Source organism: Hyla sarda, chromosome 13 (genome assembly GCF_029499605.1).
Source record: "Hyla sarda isolate aHylSar1 chromosome 13, aHylSar1.hap1, whole genome shotgun sequence".
Taxonomy (NCBI): Eukaryota; Metazoa; Chordata; class Amphibia; order Anura; family Hylidae; genus Hyla; species Hyla sarda.
In genome coordinates this window covers 2,748,757-2,772,707 of record NC_079201.1, presented here as the reverse complement: position 1 = coordinate 2,772,707, position 23,951 = coordinate 2,748,757, and the positions used below count along the sequence as shown (strand labels likewise).

The following is a 23,951-nucleotide window of genomic DNA, read 5'->3' as shown; positions in this document are numbered from 1 at the left end:
GATCACCAATATAAGAAGACTTATCTGGGAGCTCGGAGCGGTTATCTAGGGGATGATCACCAATATAAGAAGACTTGTCTGGGAGCTCAGAGCTGTTATCTAGGGGATGATCACCAGTATAAGAACTTATTTGGGAGCTCAGAGCTGTTATCTAGGAGACGATCACCAGTATAAGAAGACTTATCTGGGAGCTCGGAGCTGTTATCTAGGGGATGATCACCAATATAAGAAGACTTATCTGGGAGCTCGGAGCGGTTATCTAGGAGATGATCACCAATATAAGAAGACTTATCTGGGAGCTTGGAGCTGTTATCTAGGGGATGATCACCAGTATAAGTAGACTTATCTGGGAGCTTGGAGCTGTTATCTAGGGGATGATCACCAGTATAAGAACTTATTTGGGAGCTCAAAGCTGTTATCTAGGAGATAATCACCAGTATAAGAAGACTTATCTGGGAGCTCGGAGATGATATCTAGGGGATAACCCAAAGCTGCCAGTTCTCCCCAGAACCAACCCCAGAGCCACCAGTGCCCCGTAGGCAACGGATCTGCCATCGCCCCACCTTCAGATCCAGCCCCAGAGCCACCAGTGACCCACAGGACCGACCCCAGAGCTGCAGACGTCCCCCAGCACACACACCCCCAGGACCGACCCCAGAACTGCAAGCGCCCGAAGGACCAACCCCAGGACAACAAGCGCCCCCCAGGACCGACCCCAGAAGAGCAAGCACCTCCAGGACCAACCCCAGAGCCACATGCGCCATCCCCCCAGGACCAACCTCAGTGTATTTAATCCTGTCGTGTGTGATACTCCTCAGTGTATCTAATCCTATTATGTGTGATACTCCTCAGTGTATGTAATCCTGTCATGTGCGATACTTCTCAGTGTATCTAATCTTGTTCAGCGGTGTAGCTATAGAGGTAGCAGTCGCACCGGGGCCCTGGAGCATAAGGGGGCCACAAAGCACATCTGCCCGATAAGGGAACAAGAATTTTTATTGGCATATGGGGCCCTGTTGCAGATTTTGCAGCGGGGCCTAGAAGCTCCAAGCTATGCCTCTGCCTGTCATGTGTGATACTCCTCAGTGTATCTAATCCTATCGTGTGATACTCCTCTGTGTATCTAATCCTGTCGTGTGTGATACTCCTATATAGGTGTATCTAAACCTATCTTTTGTGATATTACATTCCTCATGAGACTTTCCCAGCGGATTGTTTTCCCATGATTCCCGGCGTCATTTTGCGACGTGACTTTTCCGTCCTGAGAACGGGATGTATAATTATTGCGGAGATGATGACATAACGACATAACGCGGGGTCGTCATCCGCATAAAGTTCAATTGTTCAAAAACACAAATCTGCTGAGGATCAGCGCCTGCGGTACGGAAAAACCTGCCAAGATTTACACAGAGATCAGTGCTCTGTCTGTATTTGGGAAAGCTGAGTGACAACCATTATGGCTGCTAACAGAGCTCCACTGAGAAGTCACACAGTGTAAGGGGGAGTAATACAGTGATAGGGGAAATCATAGGAAACTGGGCAGATCTGCCATTCAGGAGCCTTGGAAAGTTGGATGACAATCACTATGGTCAACATCTTCCTAGGGAAATGGGAGTATGATTTGGTATCTGGACAAAACTTGCCATTCAGGAGCTATGAAAAGCTATGGAACTTGCTGACACAACTGTTCCTGCATGGGTGTCACTCAGCCTTTATAACACTCTCTGCCCCGGGGACGGTGACACAAGTGGTTGGTCTGGGGCAGATACAGTGCAGATACCACACGCCTGTCTCAAGGTGAAGCCTGGAAACCGTACGTCTTCTAGATGACATCCATGTTGTGTAAATTGTTTGGAAAGTTTTCCAGGAGACTTCCCAGCCCTCAAGACTTTACACCCCCTCCCGGTGACCCCATTGTCACTGTGTTTTCAGCCAGTCAGGGTGATGTCTCCAGAACAAATGTGTTATGACCCACAAGGGGGAGACGAGTCTGACATATCACAATGAAGCAGATATGTACGGTCTCTTTAAGAAAATCTCTATAGGGTTAATTTAAAAAAATCCATAAATGAAAATTTTTTTTTCTAGAAAAATGTCCTGTATACAATTATAGTCCCAGGAATGTGCGGAAAACGTCCAGGAGCGCGAATGGGATTTATCAGAGAAGGAGGGGAGGTGACAGCGCCATATCTCTTGTGTAAAGTGCGGTAGATGGGGACGTGTGTACATTCCGGGACCCTCTGAGTGCGCCTTACATAAACTATACTAATACTTGTATTGTACAGAGAGGACAATGTATACAGAGCACAGGGCGGGGGGGAACGTCACCACCCCCAGATTACTGCCACACGCTCCGCACACGACAATACAACCGCCCCCAATCCATGCAGCCAAACCAGCAAGAAGAGCAAATATACCGTCACCTGAGACACCATAAAGAAAGGGCACAGCGGGTCAGGATGAATGAGCAGGAATATAACAGTTGTATTATTGTATTGGGGCAGTATTATAGTAGTTATATTTTTGTACATAGTGGGCAGCATTTTAGTAGTTATATTCTTGTATATAGGAGCAGTATTATAGTAGTTATATTCTCGTATATAGGAGGCAGTATTATAGTAGTTATATTCTTGTATATAGGAGGCAGTATTATAGTAGTTATATTCTTGTATATAGGAGCAGTATTATAGTAGTTATTTTCTTGAATATAGGAGCAGTATTATAGTAGTTTTATTCTTGTATATAGGAGCGGTATTATAGTAGTTATATTCTTGTATATAGGAGCAGTATTATAGTAGTTATATTCTTGTATATGGGAGCGGTATTATAGTAGTTATATTCTTGTATATAGGAGGCAGTATTATAGTAGTTATATTCTTGTATATAGGAGCAGTATTATAGTAGTTATATTCTTGTATATAGGAGCAGTATTATAGTAGTTATATTCTCGTATATAGGAGGCAGTATTATAGTAGTTATATTCTTGTATATAGGGGCAGTATTATAGTAGTTATATTCTTGTATATAGGAACAGTATTATAGTAGTTTTATTCTTGTATATAGGAGCGGTATTATAGTAGTTATATTCTTGTATATAGGAGGCAGTATTATAGCAGTTATATTCTTGTATATAGGAGCAGTATTATAGTAGTTATATTCTTGTATATAGGAGCAGTATTATAGTAGTTATATTCTTGTATATAGGAGTGGTATTATAGTAGTTATATTCTTGTATATAGAAGAAGTATTATAGTAGTTATATTCTTGTATATAGGGGCAGTATTATAGTAGATATATTCTTGTATATAGGAGCAGTATTATAGTAGTTGTATTCTTGTATATAGGAGCAGTATTATAGTAGTTATATTCTTGTATATAGGAGGCAATATTATAGTAGTTATATTCTTGTATGTAGGAGCAGTATTATAGTAGTTATATTCTTGTATATAGGAGCAGTATTATGGTAGTTATTGTATATAGGAGCAGTATTAGTGTTGTTTTTGTCTCTCTATACAATATCACAGATATCTAGAACTTGTTGTTACAGTATTAATACCTTTTGGCAGTCCGTTCTATAATAACAACTTTACTGCTGGAGGGACCCTTTATGTTGCTGCACACAGGAGACTCTGGCCCCTGTAGGGTTAAGCATTCAGACCCTCCTGTTCCCGCTGTGATGCGTCTCATTCAGATCTTACATCACTAGTGGTGAAATTCTTGTGGTTGCAGATTTCTCCATTCTGGCTTTGGAGTAAATTTGCCCACAAGTTCCTAACAAATACTACACAGTATTCATTCCAAGTCTGCTCCTCTCCCCTACATCTGGCTGCAGGTGTTCCCCCCAAAGGCTTCCTTGTTGCCCGACAATTGACATATGGAGGGGGGGCTGCATCCTAACATTGCGGGGAACCATGAAACACAGAAAACCTGCGCCACCTGTCAATGTAGAGTCAGGAGGCAGCAGCTTAAAGCCACAAGGTCAGTGATACCCCTGGGAGTATATGCCATTTCATCTATATACTACTGACTGAAAACTAAATATACCACTGGGTGTTTTCCAGTGTAAGTCTGGAGTTCCTTGAGAATTTTTGAGGTGCACCCTTCAGGTGTTATAGTGTAAAGAGCCTCTGTTCATGGGGGTGTATGGAACTAATATCTGGGCATTGTTTGATGCCATCAACTGAGCACTGTGTTATGGTCTATAGCACAGTGTAGCTCTGTTAGTGGGCACTGTATACAACTATCTGGGGACTGTATACAGCTATCTGGGCAATGTACACAACTATCTGGGCACTTTATACAGCTATCTGGCCACTGTATACAACTATCTGGGCACTGTATACAACTATCTGGGCACTTTATACAGCTATCTTGGCACTATATACAACTATCTGGGCAATGTCTACAACTATCTGGGCAATGTATACAATTATCTGGACACTGTATACAACTATCTGGGCAATGTATACAACTATCTGGGCAATGTATACAACTATCTGGGCACTGTATACAACTAACTGTGCAATGTATACAATTGTCTGGGCACTGTTTACAACTATCTGGGCAATGTATACAACTATCTGGGCACTGTTTACAACTAACTGGGCAATGTATACAGTTATCAGGGCACTGTATACAACTATCTGGACAATACCTACAACTATCTGGGCACTGTCTACAATCATCTGGGCACTGTATACATCTATTTGGGAATTGTATACAACTATCTGTGCAATGTATACAACTATCTGGGCACTGTACAGCTATATTGGCAATGTATACAACTATCTGGGCACTGTCTACAATCATCTGGGCACTGTATACATCTATTTGGGAATTGTATACAACTATCTGGGCAATGTATACAACTATCTGGGCACTGTACAGCTATATTGGCAATGTATACAACTATCTGGGCAATGTATACAGCTATCTGGGCACTGTATATAGCTAATTGGGCACTGTATACTGGGCAATGTGTACAATTATCTGAGCACTGTATACAACTATCTGGGCACTGTATACAGTTATCTGGGCACTTTATACAACTATCTGGGCAATGTATAACACTATCTGGGCACTGTATACAACTATCTGGGCACTTTATACAGCTATCTGGGCAATGTATACAAGTATCTGGGCACTTTATACAACTATCTGGGCAATGTATATAACTATCTGGACACTGTATAAAACTATCTGGGCACTGTATAAAACTATCTGGGCAATGTATAAAACTATCTGGGCACTGTATACATCTATCTGGGCAATGTATAAAACTATCTGGGCAATGTATACAACTATCTGGGCAATGTATATTTATATAACTATCTGTACACTGTATAAAACTATCTGGTCACTGTATAAAACTATCTGGGCAATGTATAAAACTATCTGGGCACTGTATACATCTATCTGGGCAATGTATAAAACTATCTGGGCAATGTATACAACTATCTGGGCAATGTATATTTATATAACTATCTGTACACTGTATAAAACTATCTGGTCACTGTATAAAACTATCTGGGCAATGTATAAAACTATCTGGGCACTGTATACATCTATCTGGGCAATGTATAAAACTATCTGGGCAATGTATACAACTATCTGGACACTGTATAAAACTATCTGGGCACTGTACACAGCTATGTGAGCAATATATACAACTGCTATTTGGGCATAGTAGACAGCTGCTATCTGGGCATAGTACACAGCTGCTATCTGGGCACTGTTTGGTTGTATTACTTGGGCACTGTATGATGGTGCTATTATCTGAAGCACAGTATTCCTCTGTTATGGGGCTTTTTCTGGCATTACTATCTGAGAACTGTTTGGCGGTATGTATTCAGCACCGTTGGGTGGTAACACAGTGGATAGAATGGTTTGGCCCTGTTTTGTGCACAATATTTGGACATTATGTGACACTACGAATAGCGTGTTTTTTCTGTATTTATCTTCTTTAAAAAAGGGGAAGGTAAAAACCCAATATCTTATCTTACATTTTCAGTGCAAAGAATATCCAGAAACATTATTAGAACAGATGTAGCTGAGCTGAGTCAGTCACTTGGCACATGGATACATTTTATGGTATTATCTTTTATCACAATTACATCTTACATGTATGCGAATAATATGAGCGTCATAATGTATTGCAGTGTTTCCCAACCAGCCAACCACTGTCCGGGCATGCAGGGAGTTGTAGTTTTTCAACAGCTGGAGTCACCCTGGTTAGGAAGCACTTTTTGTCTTACATAGGATATCTGGGCTCACAGAAATCGCAATTAACATGCCTTTTATCTCCATTGCCCACAGGAGGGATTGTGTTTCACATGCTGGGCAGCAGCTGTAATTGCAACAGGGATGTGTCGCAATTACAGCCATATTTTAAACCATGTAATAGAAGAGCATGCACCAAGTTGTATATAGGGCAGTGTGTTTCCAAAGAGTGTGCTTCTAGCTGTTGACAAAACTACAAACCCCAGCATGTCCAGACAGCTATTGGCTGTCGGGGCATGCTGGGAGTTATAGTTTTGCAACAGCTGGAGTCACCCAGGTTTGTAAACCCTGTGGTATTGTCTAACATAGAACATCTGCACTCAAAGAAATCACAAACATGCCTCTTATGTCCATTGTTCCCAGGAGGGATTGTGTTTCACATGCTGGGCAGCAGCTCTAACCAGCAATAGAACAACAGGGATGTGCTGTAACTACAGCCATATTTTAAACCATGTCATAGAAGGACATGCAACGAGCAGTTTATAGGGCAGTGTTTTCTAAACAGCATGCTTCTAGCTGTTGCAAAACTACAACTCCGGGCATGCTTGGAAAGCCTTTGCCTGTCCCGGCATGCTGGGAGTTATAGTTTTGCAACAACTGGAGTCACCCTGCTTGGGAAACCCTGTTGCTTTGTCTTACATAGGACATCTGCGCTCACAGAAATCACAAATAACATGCCTCTTATCTCCAGTGCTTCCAGGAAGAATTGTGTTTCACATGCTGGACAGCAGCTGTAACTAGTAATAGAACAGAAGGGATGTGCTGTAACTACAGCCATATTTTAAACCATGTCATAGAAGGACATGCAACGAGTGGTTTATAAAGCAGTGTTTTCCAAACAGCGTGCTTCTAGCTGTTGCAAAACTACAACTCCCAACATGCCCAGACAGCCGGACATGCTCGGAATTGTAGTTTTACAACAACTGGAGCCACCCTGCTTGGGAAACCCTGTTGCTTTGTCTTACATAGGACGTCTGCGCTCACAGAAATCACAAGTAACATGCCTCTTATCTCCATTGCTCCCAGGAGGGATTGTGTTTCACAAGCTGGGCAGAGGCTGTAACTCGCAATAGAACAACAGGCATGTGCTGTAACTACAGCCAAATTTTAAACCATGTCATAGAAGGACATGCAATGAGTAGTTTATAGGACAGTGTTTTCTAAACAGTAGGCTTCTAGCTGTTGCAAAACTACAACACCGGGCATGCTGGGAGTTATAGTTTTGCAACAACTGGAGCCACCCTGCTTGGGAAACTCTGTTGCTTTGTCTTACATAGGACATCTGTGCTCACAGAAATCACAAACAACATGCCTCTTATCTCCATTGCTCCCAGGAGGGATTGTGTTTCACATGCTGGGCAGGAGCTGTAACTCGCAATAGAACAACAGGGATGTGCTGTAACTACAGCCATATTTTAAACCATGTCATAGAAGGACATGCAACGAGTGCTTTATAGTGCAGTGTTTTCCAAACAGCGTGCTTCTAGCTGTTGCAAAACTACAACTCCCAACATGCCCAGACAGCCGGACATGCTCGGAATTGTAGTTTTACAACAACTGGAGCCACCCTGCTTGGGAAACCCTGTTGCTTTGTCTTACATAGGACGTCTGCGCTCACAGAAATCACAAGTAACATGCCTCTTATCTCCATTGCTCCCAGGAGGGATTGTGTTTCACAAGCTGGGCAGAGGCTGTAACTCGCAATAGAACAACAGGCATGTGCTGTAACTACAGCCAAATTTTAAACCATGTCATAGAAGGACATGCAATGAGTAGTTTATAGGACAGTGTTTTCTAAACAGTAGGCTTCTAGCTGTTGCAAAACTACAACACCGGCATGCTGGGAGTTATAGTTTTGCAACAACTGGAGCCACCCTGCTTGGGAAACTCTGTTGCTTTGTCTTACATAGGACATCTGTGCTCACAGAAATCACAAACAACATGCCTCTTATCTCCATTGCTCCCAGGAGGGATTGTGTTTCACATGCTGGGCAGGAGCTGTAACTCGCAATAGAACAACAGGGATGTGCTGTAACTACAGCCATATTTTAAACCATGTCATAGAAGGACATGCAACGAGTAGTTTATAGGACAGTGTTTTCTAAATAGCTTGCTTCTAGCTGTTGCAAAACTACAACTCCCAGCATGCCTGGACAGCCAACGGGAGTTGCTGGGAGTTGTAGTTTTGCAACAGCCAGAGTCACCCTGCTTGGGAAACCCTGTTGCTTTCTCTTACATAGGACGTCTACGCTCACACAGAGTTCTCGCACAGGACTTCGAAACCAGCTCTGCTACATCGGCTCTTTCTACAGAACTTTATAAGAAGCCTCGATCTCTGGCCGCAGGTAGCGAAAAATTGGTAATTTCCTCCTGATGAAAGGTTTTGGTTACATGAAGACAAGAAGAAGCCACAGACACACAGAAGAGGAAGCTGAGTCCTGCGCTAGGACTGCAGCTCTGGAGGGACTGACTGCTGCTGAGGATGGGGATCACATATCACTGGTGATGACATCACAGGAGATCAGAGTGGAGGGAGGAGGATGGAGCTTCATTAATGCAGCTCAGTCCCATCACAAGCATTTGCCTCTCACATAAGGTCAGTGCTGGATGGGACCAAATCCTCTGAGACTTCCAGACTAACTCCAGAGGTAGCAGAGCCGGTCAGGCTCGGGGGGTTAATCTTGGATGTTGCACCCTCTCGCCTCCCCCATGGTGCTTTTCTCAAGGACTCATTGGTGATTTTAGGAATTGCAATAAGAAGAACATCATGACTCTCCTGGGATGTGAGCAGTCTCTACTGATACGGAGCAAATTCAGATCAGGTAAGGTCTTTTGCCATTCATCTGAATGTCCACATGTAGCAGAGCTGAGTTTGTCATTTCGCCATTTAGGGATGCAGTGTTTGTGCACTGTTTAAATGGAGGGGATACCCTGATACCTTCATGTCTCATTCTCAGCTCTACTCATCGGACAAACTTATTTCTACTGTATATTGACACATACGGCTCTGCTGCACCGGACAAGCTGAGTGTTACAACTGCTGACAAATGTATCTCCACTCTTCTAAAGAACTTATAATTTGACACATTCAGCTCTGCTATGGGGGCGATGCTAAGGTCTGCTACATCTGACACAGTTAGCTTTGACACATCTGACAAATTCAGCTCTGCTATATCTGACATATCCAGCGTTGATACATCTGACATATCCAGCTTTGATACATCTGACATATCCAGCTCTGCTATATCTGACATATCCAGCGTTGATACATCTGACATATCCAGCTTTGATACATCTGACATATCCAGCTCTGCTACATCTGTCATATTCGGCTTTCATACATACAACTTATTTAATTATTCTACATCTGACAAATTCAGCACTGCTTTATTTGACAAATTCTTCCCTGCTACATCTGACAAATTCAGCTTTGATACATCCTACTCATTTAGCTCTGCTACACCTGAAACATCCAACTTTGATACATCTGACAAATTCAGCTATTGCACATCCAACAAGTACAGTTGTTGTACAACTGACAAAATCAGCACTGCTACATCTAACATATTTAGCTCTAATATTTGACAAACTCACTTGTATATAAGCAGATATGTGACTTTTCTGACAAACTCAGCTCACATTTAAATAGACACATTTGGCTATTTAAAGTGCTCAGCTGTGCTAAAGCCAACAACTTATGCTCTGCTATGCCTGACACAGTGCAATATTCCAAGACTGACCAACTCAATGCCACTAAAGCAGCCATATTTACCACAGATGACAAACTCAGCTCTGCTTCAGCTGATAAATTCAGATATTCCAGGACTGAGAAACTCATCACTGCTACAACTTATAAATTTAACTGACAACGTTACGTCTGATTAATTTAGTCTGCTACATCTGACATATTATCTGCATCTGACAAATTCAGCTCTGCTACATTGGAGACATTTAATTCTAATGCTTTCAGAAACTCATCTTTGACATTGTTAGCAAACTCTGCCCTACTGATGCTACCAAATTCAGCTGGTCCAAGACAAAGTCACCTCTTCTACATCTGACAAACTCAGCTTTACTATGGATGACAACAAACTCTGCAACACTAGGAAAGGGAAAGTTAGCTTTGCCATAGCTAACAAACTCAACTCTGCTATTTTACAGCTGATAAACTTTGCACTACATCTGACAAATTTAGCACTGCTACATCTAACACATTCATCTCTTTCACAGCTGACATATTGAAGTGACAAGTTCAGCTATTTAACAAACTCTGCTCTACTACAACGCAAATAAATCATGTTATGGCTGAATATATCCATGCTACAGCTGACACGGCTCTGCTGTACTGTATATGACAACATCATCTCTGCACAGATGACAGCCTCAGCACTGCTACACACATCTCTGCAACTGGAGGTCACTTATCCCCCCCCAATGACAACCTCATCCCTACTATATCTGACACACTTGTCCATACTATATACTGCACTCATTTCTTAGTATTGCTAGATCTGGAAAACTTAGCACTGCTACATCCCTAGTGGACTGAAAGTTCCTTTCAAGGTGTCAGCTGCGGTGCGATCAGTGTCCCTTCAGCTGCGGTGCGATCAGTGTCCCTTCAGCTGCGGTGTGATCAGTGTCCCTTCAGCTGCGGTGTGATCAGTGTCCCTTCAGCTGCGGTGTGATCAGTGCCCCTTCAGCTGCGGTGTGATCAGTGTCCCTTCAGCTGCGGTGTGATCAGTGTCCCTTCAGCTGCGGTGCAATCAGTGCCCCTTCAGCTGCGGTGTGATCAGTGCCCCTTCAGCTGCGGTGCAATCAGTGTCCCTTCAGCTGCGGTGCGATCAGTGCCCCTTCAGCTGCGGTGTGATCAGTGTCCCTTCAGCTGCGGTGCGATCAGTGTCCCTTCAGCTGCGGTGCGATCAGTGTCCCTTCAGCTGTGGTGAGATCAGTGTCCCTTCAGCTGCGGTGCGATCAGTGTCCCTTCAGCTGCGGTGCGATCAGTGTCCCTTCAGCTGTGGTGTGATCAGTGTCCCTTCAGCTGTGGTGAGATCAGTGTCCCTTCAGCTGTGGTGAGATCAGTGTCCCTTCAGCTGCGGTGCGATCAGTGTCCCTTCAGCTGCGGTGCGATCAGTGTCCCTTCAGCTGTGGTGAGATCAGTGTCCCTTCAGCTGTGGTGTGATCAGTGTCCCTTCAGCTGTGGTGCGATCAGTGTCCCTTCAGCTGCGGTGCGATCAGTGTCCCTTCAGCTGCGATGCGATCAGTGTCCCTTCAGCTGCGGTGCGATCAGTGTCCCTTCAGCTGCGGTGTGATCAGTGTCCCTTCAGCTGTGGTGAGATCAGTGTCCCTTCAGCTGTGGTGTGATCAGTGTCCCTTCAGCTGCGGTGCGATCAGTGTCTCTTCAGCTGTGGTGTGATCAGTGTCTCTTCAGCTGTGGTGTGATCAGTGTCCCTTCAGCTGTGGTGAGATCAGTGTCCCTTCAGCTGTGGTGAGATCAGTGTCCCTTCAGCTGCGGTGCAACCAGTGTCCCACCAGCTGCATGCGATCAGTGTCCCTTCAGGTGCGGTGTGATCAGTGTCCCTTCAGGTGTGGTGCGATCAGTGTCCCTTTAGCTGCGGTGTCATCAGTGTCCCTTCAGCTGCGGTGCGATCAGTGTCCCTTCAGCTGTGGTGCGATCAGTGTCCCTTCAGGTGTGGTGCGATCAGTGTCCCTTCAGGTGCGGTGCGATCAGTGTCCCTTCTGGTGCAGTGTGATCAGTGTCCCTTCAGGTGCGGTGCGATCACTGTTCCTTCAGCCTTGGTGCGATCAGTGTCCCTTCAGGTGTGGTGCGATCAGTGTCCCTTCTGGTGCAGTGTGATCAGTGTCCCTTCAGGTGCGGTGCGATCACTGTTCCTTCAGCTGTGGTGAGATCAGTGTCCGTTCAGCTGTGGTGAGATCAGTGTCCCTTCAGCTGCGATGCGATCAGTGTCCCTTCAGCTGTGGTGTGATCAGTGTCCCTTCAGCTGTGGTGTGATCAGTGTCCCTTCAGTTGTGGTGCGATCAGTGTCCCTTCAGGTGCGGTGCGATCAGTGTCCCTTCAGCTATGGTGAGATCAGTGTCCGTTCAGCTGTGGTGTGATCAGTGTCCCTTCAGCTGTGGTGTGATCAGTGTCCGTTCAGCTGTGGTGTGATCAGTGTCCCTTCAGCTGTGGTGTGATCAGTGTCCCTTCAGCTGTGGTGTGATCAGTGTCCCTTCAGTTGTGGTGCGATCAGTGTCCCTTCAGGTGCGTTGCAATTATTATCCTTTCCGCTGTGGTGCGATCAGAGTCCCTTCAGCTGTGGTGTGATCAGTGTCCCTTCAGGTGCGGTGTGTTCAGTGTCCCTTCAGGTGCGGTGTGATCAGTGTCTCTTCAGGTGCGGTGTGATCAGTGTCCCTTCAGGTGCAGTGCGATCAGTGTCCCTTCAGGTGCGGTCTGATCAGAGTCCCTTATGGTGCAGTGCGATCAGTGTCCCTTCAGCTGCGGGGTGATCAGTGTCCCTTCAGGTGCAGTCTGATCAGAGTCCCTTCAGGTGCGGTGCGATCAGTGTCCCTTCAGGTGCGGTCTGATCAGTGTCCCTTCAGCTGCGGTGCGATCAGTGTCCCTTCAGCTGTGGTGCGATCAGTGTCCCTTCAGCTGTGGTGTGATCAGTGTCCCTTCAGGTGCGGTGTGATAAGTGTCCCTTTAGGTGCGGTCTGATCAGTTTTCCCTTCAGGTGCAGTACGGTCAATGTTCCTGGCAAGTGTGGTCAGAGTCCCCTGCAGCTGCAGTGTGGTTAATCTCTCTGCAGTTGCCGTGTGGTTAATGTCCCTTCAGCTGCAGTGCGATCAGTGTCCCTTCAGCTGCGGTGCGATCAGTGTCCCTTCAGGTGCGGTCTGATCAGTGTCCCTTCAGCTGCAGTGCGATCAGTGTCCCTTCAGGTGCGGTGTGATCAGAGTCCCTTCAGGTGCGGTCTGATCAGTGTCCCTTCAGGTGCAGTACGGTCAGTGTCCCTTCAGTTGCGGTGCGATCAGAGTCCCTTCAGGTGCGGTGTGATCAGTGTCCCTTCAGGTGCGGTGTGTTCAGTGTCCCTTCAGCTGCAGTGCGATCAGTGTCCCTTCAGGTGCGGTGTGATCAGTGTCCCTTCAGCTGCGGTGCGATCAGTGTCCCTTCAGGTGCGGTCTGATCAGTGTCCCTTCAGCTGCAGTGCGATCAGTGTCCCTTCAGGTGCGGTGTGATCAGAGTCCCTTCAGGTGCGGTCTGATCAGTGTCCCTTCAGGTGCAGTACGGTCAGTGTCCCTTCAGTTGCGGTGCGATCAGAGTCCCTTCAGGTGCGGTGTGATCAGTGTCCCTTCAGGTGCGGTGCGATCAGTGTCCCTTCAGGGGCGGTGCGATCAGAGTCCCTTCAGGTGCAGTACGGTCAATGTTCCTGGCAAGTGCGGTCAGTGTCCCCTGCAGCTGCAGTGTGGTTAATCTCTCTGCAGTTACCGTGTGGTTAATGTCCCTGCAGTTGCAGTGCAGTTAGTGTTCCCTGCAGGTGCAGTATGATCAATGTCTCTGGCAGGTACGGTAAATGTTCCCTGCAGTTGCAGTGCGGTCAGTGTCCGTTCAGCTGCAGTGTGGTCAATGTTGCTGGCAGGTGCGATCAGTGTCCCCTGCAGTGTTGTTAATGCGGTGTTGATAGTGCTCCTGACAGATGTTGTCAAGTGTCCCTTGCAGCTGCCGTGCAGTCAGTGTCCCCTTCAGGTGCAGCGTAATAAGGGTCTCTGGCAGGTAGGATCAGTATCCCCTGCAGCTGCGGTGCGGTCAGTATCCCTGCAGGTGCAATCGGTGTCCCTACAGTTATAGTGAAGTATTTGTCCACTGCAGTTGCACTTCAGCCTTTGTTCCCTTCAGTTACGGTACAGTCAGTGTCCCCTGCAGCTGCGGTGCCATTAGTGTCCCTGCAGTTGCACTGTAGTCAGTGTCCCCTGCAGTTACTGGGCGGTCAGTGTCCCTGCAGTTGCGCTGCAGTCAGTATGCCCTATAGTTGCGGTGCAGTCAGTATGCCCTATAGTTGCGGTGCAGTCAGTATGCCCTATAGTTGCGCTGCAGTCAGTATGCCCTATAGTTGCGGTGCAGTCAGTATCCCCTATAGTTGCGGTGTAGTCAGTATGCCCTATAGTTGCGGTGCAGTCAGTATGCCCTATAGTTGCGGTGCAGTCAGTATACCCTATAGTTGCGGTGCAGTCAGTATACCCTTTAGTTGCGGTGCAGTCAGTATACCCTATAGTTGCGGTGCAGTCAGTATGCCCTATAGTTGCGGTGCAGTCAGTATACCCTATAGTTGCGGTGCAGTCAGTATGCCCTATAATTGCGGTGCAGTCAGTACGCCCTATAGTTGCGGTGCAGTCAGTACACCCTATAGTTGCGGTGCAGTCAGTACGCCCTATAGTTGCGGTGCAGTCAGTATGCCCTATAGTTGCTGTGCAGTCTGTATCCCCTATAGTTGCGGTGCAGTCAGTATGCCCTATAGTTGCGGTGCAGTCAGTATACCCTTTAGTTGCGGTGCAGTCAGTATACCCTATAGTTGCGGTGCAGTCAGTATCCCCTATAGTTGCTGTGCAGTCAGTATGCCCTATAGTTGCGGTGCAGTCAGTATACCCTTTAGTTGCGGTGCAGTCAGTATACCCTTTAGTTGCGGTGCAGTCAGTATACCCTATAGTTGCGGTGCAGTCAGTATCCCCTATAGTTGCGGTGCAGTCAGTATCCCCTATAGTTGCTGTGCAGTCAGTATGCCCTATAGTTGCGGTGCAGTCAGTATCCCCTTTAGTTGCGGTGCAGTCAGTATACCCTTTAGTTGCGGTGCAGTCAGTATCCCCTATAGTTGCGGTGCAGTCAGTATACCCTTTAGTTGCGGTGCAGTCAGTATACCCTATAGTTGTGGTGCAGTCAGTATGCCCTATAGTTGCGGTGCAGTCAGTATACCCTATAGTTGCGGTGCAGCCAGTATCCCCTATAGTTGCGGTGCAGTCAGTATGCCCTATAATTGTGGTGCAGTCAGTATGCCCTATAGTTGCGGTGCAGTCAGTATACCCTATAGTTGCGGTGCAGTCAGTATGCCTTATAGTTGCGGTGTAGTCAGTATGCCCTATAGTTGCGGTGCAGTCAGTATACCCTTTAGTTGCGGTGCAGTCAGTATACCCTTTAGTTGCGGTGCAGTCAGTATACCCTATAGTTGCGGTGCAGTCAGTATCCCCTATAGTTGCTGTGCAGTCAGTATACCCTTTAGTTGCGGTGCAGTCAGTATACCCTTTAGTTGCGGTGCAGTCAGTATCCCCTATAGTTGCTGTGCAGTCAGTATACCCTTTAGTTGCTGTGCAGTCAGTATCCTCTATAGTTGCGGTGTAGTCAGTATCCCCTATAGTTGCTGTGCAGTCAGTATACCCTTTAGTTGCTGTGCAGTCAGTATCCTCTATAGTTGCGGTGTAGTCAGTATCCCCTATAGTTGCTGTGCAGTCAGTATGCCCTATAGTTGCGCTGCAGTCAGTATGCCCTATAGTTGCGGTGCAGTCAGTATGCCCTATAGTTGCGGTGCAGTCAGTGTCCCCTATAGTTGCGGTGCAGTCAGTATGCCCTATAATTGCGGTGCAGTCAGTATACCCTATAGTTGCGGTGCAGTCAGTATACCCTTTAGTTGCGGTGCAGTCAGTGTCCCCTATAGTTGCGGTGCAGTCAGTATGCCCTATAGTTGCTGTGTAGTCAGTATGCCCTATAGTTGCGGTGCAGTCAGTATGCCCTATAATTGCGGTGCAGTCAGTATGCCCTATAATTGCGGTGCAGTCAGTATACCCTTTAGTTGCGGTGCAGTCAGTGTCCCCTATAGTTGCGGTGCAGTCAGTATGCCCTATAATTGCGGTGCAGTCAGTTTACCCTTTAGTTGCGGTGCAGTCAGTATCCCCTATAGTTGCAGTGCAGTCAGTATGCCCTATAATTGCGGTGCAGTCAGTAAACCCTTTAGTTGCGGTGCAGTCAGTATCCCCTATAGTTGCAGTGCAGTCAGTATGCCCTTTAGTTGCAGTATGGTCAGTGCCCCCTTCAGTTGCGGTGCGGTCAGCGTGCCCTCCAGTTGCAGTGTTGTCCATGTTCCCTGAAGTTGCAATGCAGTAAATGTCCCTGCAGTTGCTCTGCAGTCAGTATCCCCTTTGCGGTCAGTGCCCCTGCAGTTGTGTTGCGGTCAGTGTCCCTGAAGTTGCGGTGCGATCAGTGTCCCTGCAGTTGCGCTGCAGTCAGTATCCCCTTTAGTTGCGTGGCGGTCAGTGTCCCCTTCAGTTGTTGTGCGGTCCTTGTCCTCTTTAGTTGCGGTGCAGTCAGTGTCCCCTACAGGTGTTTCCACTGATGTACCCAGACACACATGTTTAGATACAATGATATAACATCTGTGCTCAGATACATTACATACATAATCTAGATGATGTAGCAGAGCCCAGGATGTCAGAGGCAGTAAAGATGACATTGTTATTTGATGACATCATCAAGGTAAACCCTTCACAGCATCTTATATCTTGTGCCAATAACAAACATGTGACACGTTCAGCTCTGCTACATCTGTAGCTTAATGGGGTACTCTGCCCCTGGACATCTTATCCTCCTATTTAAAGTATAGAGAATAAGATGTCCAGGGGCGGCGTACCCCTTTAATTCAGTTCATAAAATCTATTAGCCATGGCGGGGTCTGTATCCTTGTCCTGCGCCGATTCTTGCGTTCATTATATATTATGTAATAAGCGACATGCAACCTAGATCTCCTCTGTGTCCCATCAGACAGATGTAGCAGAGCTGAGTTTGTCACTTAACTCATTACAGTCCGTAGATAAAACATTGTGACAAAGTCAGCTCTATCTGTATTATTTACAAGGTTATACTTTCATGTGTCCTGATTGGCCTTGTGTGTGGACCCTGCGCTGATCAGAATCCTGAACACTTGTCATGTATAACCCGATTGACATTTCAGGGGTCAAACATTTAAGCTTAAAAATGAACCATTAAAGGGGTTTTCCGATTCAGTAAAGAGATAGAAGGTTATAGGAGTTATTTTTTATCATACTGTGCAGCAGCCTTGTTTTGATGCCGCCAGGGATTCCTGTGGACAGACTCACTTATAAAGAACTACAGTTCCCATGATTCTTCTCCCCTCTTATAGCCATTGTCTTAATATCAATGTTTCCCAACCGGTCTGCCTCCAACTGTTGCAAAACTACAACTCGCAGCATGCCCGGACAGCCGTTGGCTGTCCGGGCATGCTGAGAGTTGTAGTTTTGCAACACAGTTTGGAAAACACTGCCCTATATACTTACTCCTTGCATGCCCTTCTGTTACATGGTTTAAAATGTGGCTGTAATTATAGCACATCCCTGTTGTTCTATTGATGGTTAGAGCTGCTGCCCAGCATGTGAAACACAATCCCTCCTGGGAACAATGGAGATAAGAGGCAAGTGATTTCTGATTCCTGCACATCAGGGGGATAAAGGAGGTCACACACAACAGGAGACAAACACCCTGGATAGTGAGACTAGTAAGGAGGTCGCCTCAGCTACAGGCTCCACATTAGTCGGTGACTAATCATACAGTATCTACTCTATTTCGTTTGCACATATTGTTAAATTGAGTTGAGTCAGAAAACCCCTTTAATCTACCGAATTAAATCAGCTGCCTGGAGTGGAATAGTGACTCTGAGTGGCTGTGCTGTTTGCAGACTACAACTCCCAGCAGGCGCTGAGGGTGATTGGGGGTTGTAGTCTATGCAGGTGGTGACCTACTGACCCAGTGGAATAACAAACTGATAATTCGTTTTGCAGTTTCCTGACTATTAATAACTAACAACTTAATACATTTAATTATAATTAATATTCATAATAAATCAATAAATTCACGTGTAAACATGGCATCCGCCCTAATGTCCGGTAAGTGTAAAAATGGCAAAATGGATCAGTCTGGAATGTACTGGAAGGTGAAGAGGCTTCTTATCAGGTACCAGGGGGTCAGTGACAACCATTAAGGTGACACTCCGATAAAGCGACACTGTTTCCTGTCACTCCGCTGCCTGTGCTATCAACTGCGTCTGCAACATTAACCATGAACCAGGATGGTGACTCTCTCAGAGCAACACTGGCCTCTAGTGGAGGAAGCATGAATGACTGGTACAGATGGCATGACATTTTGTACCGTGAAATTCAAATTTACGATGCACTGGCCCTTTATTTATTTTTTTTTTTTCCGTCTTGTCTGGTGTTCTAGACTGAGATCATTGGGGGTCAGAGATTTGGGGATCATTGGGGGTCAGAGATTTGGCAGGTCATTGCTCCAACAATGGTAACTGGGCTTCTGGGAAGAACATCCCATGGTGCTGTGAGTCCAAAAGTGGACATCCCCTTTAAATTTCACCATGATTTTATACATTTAAAGGTAACTCCACATAGAGCCCAAAAAATTCAGGAGTAACTGTGGGTGACCCCTATATCTGTCTTTATCCCATATCAGGTGGGAGCTAAGATATGGGATCGGTTTAGTGCTGAAGTGACAGGTTTAGGTGGTAAAGTGAATTAGTAATGTCTAATGGGAACAGTTATGAGAAATGAATACTGCAGGATGGATTGGTCCCGTATGAACAGGTGGCTGTATGATTGTGATGTTATCATATTACATCAGCCCAGACATGAGTAATCTGCCAATCAGGACACGTAGATGCAATGCGGTAACCATTGCTCATTTCTGATCCATGGGATCATCAGCCCAGACATTAGTAATCTATTCATCAGGACACATATATGCAGTGCAGTATTAATTGCTCATGTCTTATCTGTATGATCATCAGCCCAGACATTAGTAATCTATCCACCAGGACACATATATGCAGTGCGGTATTAATTGCTCATGTCTTATCTGTATGATCATCAGCCCAGACATTAGTAATCTATCCACCAGGACACATATATGCAGTGCGGTATTAATTGCTCATGTCTTATCTGTATGATCATAAGCCCAGAAATGAGTAATCTATCCACCAGGACACATAGATGCAGTGCGGTATTGATTGCTCATGTCTGATCTGTATGATCATAAGCCCAGAAATGAGTAATCTATCCACCAGTACACATAGATGCAGTGCGGTATCCATTGCTCATGTCTGATCCATGTGATCGTATCCATTGCTCATGTCTGATCCATGTGATCATCAGCCTAGACATGGGTAATCCATCCACCAGGATACATAAATGCAGTGCGGTATGCATTGCTCATGTCTGATCCATGTGATCATCAGCTCAGACATGAGTAATCTATCCATCAGGATACACAGATGTAGTGCGCTATCCATTGATCATTTCTGATCATTCTGATCATCAGCCCAGACACGTGTAATCTATCCACCAGGACCCATAGATGCTGTGCGGTATGAATTGCTCATGTCTGATTCATCTGATCATCATTCAAGACAAGATTCAAACATAATCCGTTCACAGTAGAAGTCCCTGAAGGTCAATATCCAGGGTCCTGACTTCTAGATCAGCATGTTGGGTGAGGGTCCGTTGGGTCCTGGAGGATCTCTTTAAGATAATGTCATCACCTCCCACTGTCCCAAAATGTCCTGAAGATTCCGACGCATTTTATGGTTTTCCTATTGCAAAATGTTTTCTCTTCTACTGTTGGAAAATGTTAAACTTGAACAAAATGTTCCTGGGGTCACTCTGAGGTCTCGTAAAAAGATGTCAGATAAAAATAGACACCCCCCAACCTATTCCCCTAAGATACCCCCCTCCCTCTATCCATATGATTAGATTTAGTTACTCCTGCAAACTGGTCAACCTTACTCTATCTAGCTATGGTTATTGTATCTATAGTTATAGTTATCGCATCTATGGTTATAGTTATTGTATCTCTAGTTGTAGTATCAATGGTAATAGTTATTGTATCTATAGTTATTGCATCTATGGTTATGTATAGTTACTGTATTTATAATTATTGCATCTTTGTATCTATAGTTATTGTATTTATGGTTATTGTAGCTATATTTATTGTGTATATATATATATATATATATATATATATATATATATTGTATTTAGTTATTGTATAAATATTTATAGTATATATAGTTATTCTATTTATGGATCTATAGTTATTGTATCTACAGTTATTGTATATATAGTTATTGTATCTGTGGTTATTGTATCTACAGTTATTATATCTATAGTTATTGTATCAGCGGTTATTGTATCTACAGTTATTGTATCTGTAGTTATTGTGTTTATGGTTATTGTATCTACAGTTATTGTATCTTTAGTTATTGTATCTATGGTTATTGTATCTGTGGTTATTTTATCTACAGTTATTGTATCTTTAGTTATTGTATCTGCGGTTATTGTATCTACAGTTCTTGTATCTATGGTTATTGTATCTATAGTCAGTGACTGATATCATGGTGTAGGTAGTGGGTATGTTATACCTCATGTGTAGGGGGGGGTGAATTAGATTGTAAGCTCTGATGGTTTATATAAACTACACTTATAGAAATTGTTGCTCCTCCGATGAATAATTTCCTTCCATGTATTGAGCACCGTTACATTGTGTAATGACCCAGGACACTCTTACGACACCGCCCCTCAGCTGTGATCTCTGTTCACAACACATATTTCTTCATCAGCTTCACTGCTTGCTCAACAGCTGAGTGCAGATTCCTGCTCTGCAGGGCGGGTGAGCAGAGAGACCCCCAGGTACCTGCACACACCTCCACCATTGGTGCCACCGCCATATGTTTCCAACTTACATCAAACAGCAAAAGGCATTAAGAAAGGCCCCGAAATACCGTGCCAGACCCATCAACCCTTCCTGCAGCTCAACATGTGACTACATAAGCTGCCGCCCGTACACCACACATTCTCTGTATATACCAGGACACCATGACGGGGGAAGGGAGTGATACACTAAAGTCTGCTCAATATTCACTGAAGCACTATATCAGTTCTATATTTCTACATAGGGAGCAGCATTATAGTAGTTATATTCTTGTATATAGGAGGCAGTATTATACTAGTTATATTCTTGTATATAGGAGCAGTATTATAGTAGTTATATTCTTGTATATAGGAGCAGTATTATAGTAGTTATATTCTTGTATATAGGAGCAGTATTATAGTAGATACATTCTTGTATATAGGAGCAGTATTATAGTAGTTATATTCTTGTATATAGGAGGCAGTATTATAGAAGTTATATTCTTGTATATAGGGGCAGTATTATAGTAGTTATATTCTTGTATATAGGAGGCAGTATTATACTAGTTATATTCTTGTATATAGGGGCAGTATTATAGTAGTTATATTCTTGTATATAGGGAGCAGTATTATAATAGTTATATTCTTGTATATAGGAGGCAGTATTATACTAGTTATATTCTTGTATATAGGGGCAGTATTATAGTAGTTATATTCTTGTATATAGGGAGCAGTATTATAGTAGTTATATTCTTGTATATAGGAGGCAGTATTATAGTAGTAATATTCTTGTATATAGGAGCAGTATTATAGTAGCTATATTCTTGTATATAGGAGGCAGTATTATAGAAGTTATATTCTTGTATATAGGAGGCAGTATTATAGTAGTTATATTCTTGTATATAGGAGGCAGTATTATAGTAGTTATATTTTTGTATATAGGAGCAGTATTATAGTAGTTATGTTCTTGTATATAGGAGCAGTATTATAATAGTTATGTTCTTGTATATCGGAGCAGTATTATAGTAGTTCTATTCTTGTATATAGGAGCAGTATTATAGTAGTTATATTCTAGTAAATAGGAGCAGTATTATAGTAGTTATATTCTTGTATACAGGAGGCAGTATTATAGTAGTTATAGTCTTCTATATAGGAGTAGTATTATAGTAGTTATATTCTTGTATATAGAATGCAGTATTATAGTAATTATATTCTTGTATATAGGAGGCAGTATTATAGTAGTTATATTCTTGTATATAGGAGCAGTATTATAGTAGTTATATTCTTGTATATAGGAGCAGTATTATAGTAGCTATATTCTTGTATATAGGAGGCAATATTATAGTAGTTATATTCTTGTATATAGGAAGCAGTATTATAGTAGTTATATTCTTGTATATAGGAGCAGTATTATAGAAGTTATATTCTTGTATATAGGAGCAATATTATAGTAGTTTATATTCTTGTATATAGGAGCAGTATTATAGCAGTTATATTCTTGTATATAGGAGCAGTATTATGCTAGTTATATTCTTGTATATAGGAGCAGTATTATAGTAGTTATATTCTTGTATATAGGAGCAGTATTATAGTAGTTATATTCTTGTATATAGGTGGCAGTATTATAGTAGTTATATTCTTGCATATAGGGGCAGTATTATAGTAGTTATATTCTTGTATATAGGAAGCAGTATTATAGTAGTTATATTCTTGTATATAAAAGCAGTATTATAGTAGTCATTGTAACACTCACGTTTCAGAAGACAGGAACACCGGTGGATGTGGATCCGCTGGACCTGTGTGGCAGATGACTCGGACTGTACCAGGGAGCGGAGTCTAAAGTGCCACTGGTTTTCACCAGAGCTCGCCGCAAAGCGTGTTGGACTTGCTGCGGCAGGCGGCACCCAGTTTGCTACCCCTGGCACGGCTCAACCACACAGGCTGCTGAGGAGATGCGAGGCACAGGAGGGATAAGGCAGCTCATAGTCTGGGTAGCAGAAGTTCAGGGCAGGTGGCACAGTAGCGTAGTCAAGACGTAGCAGGAGTTCAGTAGGCAAGCGGCAGGGGAGCAAGGTCAAAGTCACAAAGCAAGGGATCAGATTCACGGCAAGGCAATACTGAGGAACCCTTTCTCTAAGGCACAAGGCAACAAAGATCCGGCAGGGGAGTGAGGAGGGTGGAGGAATTTATAAATTAGCCACAGGTGAATTATACTAATGAGCATACTGGCCCTTTAAATCTTAAAGCTCCAGCGCACCGCACCCTAGGGGACAGGGACACATGTGCCGGAGCAGAGAGGCAGGAGAAACACCCGGAGAGTGACGGACTGGGGCTCGCATGCGGGCGCGTCCCCTGATGGGAGTCCCAGCCCCGTCGGCAGCAGCAGGTAAGGGGACCATGCGCTCACGGCCAGCGTGTGTGGCTGGAGCGCATAACGTAACAGTCATATTGTTGTATGTAGGAAAAGTATTATAGTACTTATATTGTTGTATGTAGGAGCAGTATTATAGTAGTCATATTGTTGTATATAGGAAGCAGTATTATAGTAGTTATATTCTTGTATATAGGAGGCAGTATTATAGTAGTTATATTCTTGTATATAGGAGCAGTATTATAGTAGTTATGTTCTTGTATATAGGAGCAGTATTATAGTAGTTATATTATTGCATATAGGAGCAGTATTATAGTAGTTATATTCTTGTGTATAGGAGCAGTATTATAGTAGTCATATTCTTGTATATAGGAGCAGTATTATAGTAGTTATATTCTTGAATATATGAGGCAGTATTATAGTAGTTATATTCTTGAATATATGAGCAGTATTATAGTAGTAATATTCTTGTATATAGAAGCAGTATTATAGTAGTTATATTCTTGTATATAGGAGCAGTATTATAGTAGTAATATTCTTGTATATAGAAGCAGTATTA

General features: G+C 44.0%; 1 protein-coding gene across 5 annotated transcripts in view; it reads left to right on the top strand.

Moving 5' to 3' along the window:
- Window positions 1-3,896: 3,896 nt before the first annotated feature.
- Window positions 3,897-23,951, top strand: part of MYOCD (myocardin) — a 37,632-nt gene continuing 17,577 nt past the window's right edge. For 2 of the 5 annotated variants that reach the window (XM_056549446.1, XM_056549443.1), the window contains exon 1: window positions 8,865-9,101. In XM_056549446.1, the coding sequence (XP_056405421.1) occupies window positions 9,047-9,101 (55 nt within the window). In that variant the 5' untranslated portion in view covers window positions 8,865-9,046. Of the gene's footprint in view, window positions 3,979-8,856; window positions 9,102-23,951 lie in introns of those variants that run through there. The other 3 variants (XM_056549444.1, XM_056549448.1, XM_056549445.1) reach the window with 3 other exon arrangements.